The sequence below is a fragment of the Limulus polyphemus genome, unplaced genomic scaffold (assembly GCF_000517525.1).
Source record: "Limulus polyphemus unplaced genomic scaffold, Limulus_polyphemus-2.1.2 Scaffold704, whole genome shotgun sequence".
NCBI classification, from domain to species: domain Eukaryota; kingdom Metazoa; phylum Arthropoda; class Merostomata; order Xiphosura; family Limulidae; genus Limulus; species Limulus polyphemus.
Window position 1 is genome coordinate 442,082 of NW_013666314.1, and position 5,032 is coordinate 447,113.

Below are 5,032 nucleotides of genomic sequence, written 5' to 3' on the forward strand. Positions count from 1 at the left end.
CGGCGAGGTAAGCCAAAGGTGGTGCATGCCAACAGGCTTTGGCAGTCTCATGGTCCAGGACATTTCAGTTGGAACAAAGTGAAAAATGGAACAAATGATGCTGCTGAAGACGTGTCACCTGGAAAAGCCACTGTCGAAGAAGAAACTCTACTCGGTTTTGAGAATGGAAACAGTGAAGCCCTTCATGAAGCTACTACCGCTGATGTGACTGTTACCGATAATAGGACATTTTCTGATGGAGTATATAAGCCCGGCAAATAAAGCGGAGAGATAATTGCAGATAGACAGTCAAGTGAGCGGTAGTGACCATAAGTAAAGTACGTGAATCGTTGTGAATTATAGCGTATGTTTAAGTTGAAGTGACTGTAGAAATTAAGTGTATTACAAAGTTTGTAACGAGAAAGAATGAACTAGTTTTATTTAAGAAAAGACTTGTATCGCTGAAGTTCCCCGGGAAGAATTTTTACCGGAAATTAACAAACGACCAGATACGCAACAATATATACACACACACAAAGTATACCAAAATCGATCGCAAGTTTACACGTATAATATTTAGAGTTTACTTGGCTTCCCTAAATTTTCCTTCATTGTGAGTATCTTATTTAATTGAGAGGAGAAAGAAAATTAAATAAAAATTCGCAAGGCAGCTAGTTATCAAAAATTCTGCTTGACCTATCATGTTTAGGACCCTGGGCAGTGATCCATAATGTGGTGAACTATATGTTTTGCGTTTAACTTCTGTAAAGCTAACATAAACGAAAACACCTAATAACTATTGACTTTCCTATAGGTAAAGCAGTTGGGATATCTGCCCCAAGGCTCAGTTCCACAGTACTCCTCCTGAACTAACTCAGTCCCAACTTGTTAAAGGTCCATTTGTGAGACATTTGAAATACATACCTTTCGTGTCCGGGTACTCAGTTTTATGATACTCAGTTCTAACTTATATAGGTCCACGGTAAGATACACGAACTCAACACTTCTGGGACCCAGGGGCCGGTTTTGATATACATTTGAACTCGTTAAAGACCCACCTGTAAATAGGGCCGGCGGGGCAGTCTTTGAGCCTTCCCTCACCCCTTCGAATCAACAACTAGAGACCCCACACTTACATCTCCGACGTAATAATTCCAGAAGCAATCGGAAACATGGATTTATTTCATTTATGTCATAATTTAGTGTATTCTTTTACTTACATATTATTTGTACGGTTTGGTTAGGGGAGCAAAATATTCTTGTTCCACGATCTTCACATGCCTATGTACGCCACTCTTAGTAACTTAGGAACATTATACTTAATTATATATATCATTATCAGCTTTTTAATTTTGAAATGACATCATGTAGGTTTGCGCGAAATTCAACAAACTTGAATAAAGCTATCTTTTATTTGTTTGTTTTGAATTTCGCGCAAAGCTACACGAGAGCTATCTGCGCTAGCCGTTCCTAATTTAACAGTGTAAGACTAGAGGGAAGGTAGCTAGTCATTACCACCCATCGCCAACTCTTGGGCTACTCTTTTACCAACGAACCGTGGGATTGACCGTCACATTATAACGCCCCCAAGGCTGAAAGGGAGAGCATATTTGGTGGGACGGGGTTTCTGTTGTTAAGTGTTTTTTTTAGATTATTTGATAAAACAAATAATAAAAATTACAAATAACTTAATGGTGCCAAAACGTTATTTTTCTCCAACTTCAAATTTCGTGGATAGCGTGACCAACATTTACCAATAAGCCTAACTTTACAAATAAACTATGTCTAACAGAAGTTCCACTTACTTTCTGATTTCGTACCTTTACGTCGAAACACAAACTAAATATTCCCCCTAGCACTGAACTCACTCACTGACTAACTGGCTGACAGTAACAACAAACTGACTTAATTATACGCTGATTAATTATTAACTGACTGTCAGACTTATATTTTCAATAGCTACTTCATCGGCTGTTTAACTTACTTTTCTCTCTTTGGAGAAAGTTCCATACATTAAGGCCACGTCCACCACGTTGTGTTAAACTTTCTTCCGACTAAACAACAATACAAATTTCGAGAAACGTGTGTATTAAAAACATAGTATATAGCCAAATTATTAAAACAGTGTCATCATTAAGCTTTGTTTATCAAACAGTTTAATATAAAACCTAGATAAAATGAAACTACTCTTCCCTATGTACATCGTTTTATTGGAAATCAGGATATATATCCACGTTGTTTAATAACGCATCTTGTAAAATCGTTTTTAAAACAACTAATATAGAGGGAGTGAAACACGTAAAAAAGTGTACGACATCAGCACTAAATTTCAAATAATATGTAGAAAACTTTTTTGTGAAATATAAAGTAACACAAACAAAATGTTGAAAATATCAGGCTAATAATAACAGTCTACCTGAATTAGCCAGGGGGATTATCTGAAAACATTATATTACAGACCATGTTGTTTTAATTTAAACGTTTGTATTGTTGTTTGACCAGAGGAAAACTTTCACTAGAACCTTATTGAATGCCTCGCAGTGGCACAGCGGTATGTCTGCGGACTTACAACGCTAGAATCCTGGTTTCTATACCCGTGGTGAGCAGAGCACAGATAGCCTATTGTGTAGCTTTGTGCTTAACTACAAACAAACCTTATTGAAAGTTTAAGTAATGATTTGAGACAAATATCAAAACTAGTTAGTCTACAGTTTGTCATTGTAGATTTGTGAGTCTGTTGTAGAGATGAATGATTCTTGGGTCAATTTATCTGTTACTTTCAGCCAGTTCGTTCCGTTTTGTGAATACTGAGTTTGAGTTTTGATTACAAAATATAGAGATACGAGAAGTACCATACCTTTCGAGAAAATTAGCAGATAAGTAAAATTGTTGTGTTAGCGTTTAATGCAAATTTGGGCCTATCAGCAAACATTAGCTAAGATCATTTGTAGAACTAGTCATCGAAGAAATATAAAAAGTTTCTTTGTCATTAAGCGGACTGAATTTTGCATTCTTTTTTTTTACCCACCCAATTCAGGAATGAAGGTAAAGATTTCTTGCATCGCATGGAAAGCTATTTAGAAAGCAGCAGTGGTCTGTGGCAGAGCATACCTTTACAAAAATTCCATAATAAAATTAAGCAAATTTTCGCTTTTAAATAGCATAAACCTTTTAGTATTAATAAGTTCAGGCAGAAGCTGCTTATATTGTGTACTGACAGTGTTTATATTTTATATTGCTATGTTTGTAAATAGAAAGGAAGTTTAATTCTTAAGGTAATCCAAATGAGTTCTCAAATACTTCAAGATGTGAAAATGCCTCTACTACCATTTTCTAGACACAGCTAACCAATGTGACACCATTTTAAAAAATGTCTCTTGATCTCAGAGGTTGACCTAAATGTGAATCAATGTACAAACTTCGTTACGAACATTAATATGTAAGGTTATGCTTGTTGCCTAAGGATGTAACTTTTCTTTTCATTTCATGATACTGTAATAACTTATCTATTCGTGAATTCAAAAATGCCAGTTATTTAGATCTTATTTTTTCAAGTTTCGATAATCACTTCTTTGATTTGTCTAGTAATAATCAATAATTGTCATAAAACAAATATTTTTTCACAGTTATTAATGTATAAGTCATTTAAACTACAACTTAAGTCACTAATAATCCATGTACTTTTGCCATTTTATCTTTAGGTTACGGGAATATGGCGCCTAAAACAAATTTTGGCAAAGTAGTGACCATATTCTATTCCATCGTAGGAGTCCCTCTGATGCTTTTGTGCCTGACCAAAGTTGGATACTATTTTTCTCGACTATTCAGATTTATCTATTTTCATATCTGTTGTGTTCGCTGTCGAGAGCAAATTCAGTTCAGGCAAATTCAAAAGGCAGTGAATATGATGATAAGAAAACAGATGCCAAGTAGCAGTTCGTCCTTTCCGAATGACCAAGCAAGTGTTGAGGAGAATATTCAACCGTGGAATCCTGGTCAGCAGTTAGTTGAAGAGACAGCTGAAAGTGGTCAGTCGTCACCTTCTGATCAGTTAAATGATTACAATAACTTAATAAGTCATGAAAAAAGAAACCATTGGTCGACAAATAATCAGACTGCAATGAGCCATGAAAGTAACGAGAACAGTTGTAAAATGTCAACACTTAACCCAGCTGTGGAAGAATCGCAAAATCTATGTGTCGATATTTCCAACAAATTTCCCTATGCTCGACGTAATAATACGAAATCTTCGTCGCTTCCTCCATCTTTTACTCACCACACCTCCAAGCTCAGCCTTTCTGATGTCGCTTTTTTAAACAACAAAGACAATGCCAGCCATAATCAAGAGAAACATATTCCTATGTACGTAGTGATTCTTTTCGTCGTTGCCTACATCTTCATTGGAGCCATGATATTTTCTTTGGGGGAAAACTGGAGTTTTTTGAACGGTGCATATTTCTGTTTCGTTGCACTAAGTACTATTGGTTTCGGTAACCTCGTTCCTGGGTCATACAAATTTGAGACACACGTTCACTCCGGACAGGCAAGGCTGATTATTGGCAGTTTTTACATGATACTAGGGTTAGCAGTTGTTATCATGGCTTATCACTTAACGCATGAAGAAGTAATTTTGAAATGCAAAACTGTTGCCCGAAATCTTGGAATTTTATCTTCGAACGAAAACAGCTAAACCCTTCTTTCTGTCATGTCTGAAATATCAAACACTATATCAACTTTACTGTTCTATACTTTAAAATAATTTCTAAGTGTTCCATCAGCTTGTAATTCGTGATGAATTAAAAAACATTATTACTCTGATGGCTCCAGTTCTTGTTATTAAATTCTTTATTTGGATATAACTTCTTTATGTGTTATATGTTTAATGGGGAATGTTTTGACATGATATAAAATACAATATCTGCAGAGTAGTAAGAAACTAGAGTAAGTTTAATCAGTTTGATAGTTCTTAATTTTTTGATATGATGTTTGTATGTTTTAGACCAAAGCCACATTAGGCTATCTGCTGTAGAATCGAACCCCGGATTTTAGCGAT

General features: G+C 35.6%; 1 protein-coding gene across 1 annotated transcript in view; it reads left to right on the forward strand.

Moving 5' to 3' along the window:
- Positions 1-4,794, forward strand: part of LOC106460083 (TWiK family of potassium channels protein 7-like) — a 20,425-nt gene extending 15,631 nt beyond the window's left edge. Inside the window, exon 2 of the mRNA XM_013919765.2 lies at positions 3,681-4,794. Coding sequence (XP_013775219.1) covers positions 3,681-4,669 — 989 coding nt within the window. The 3' untranslated portion in view covers positions 4,670-4,794. The remainder of the gene's footprint in view (positions 1-3,680) is intronic.
- Positions 4,795-5,032: the final 238 nt, after the last annotated feature.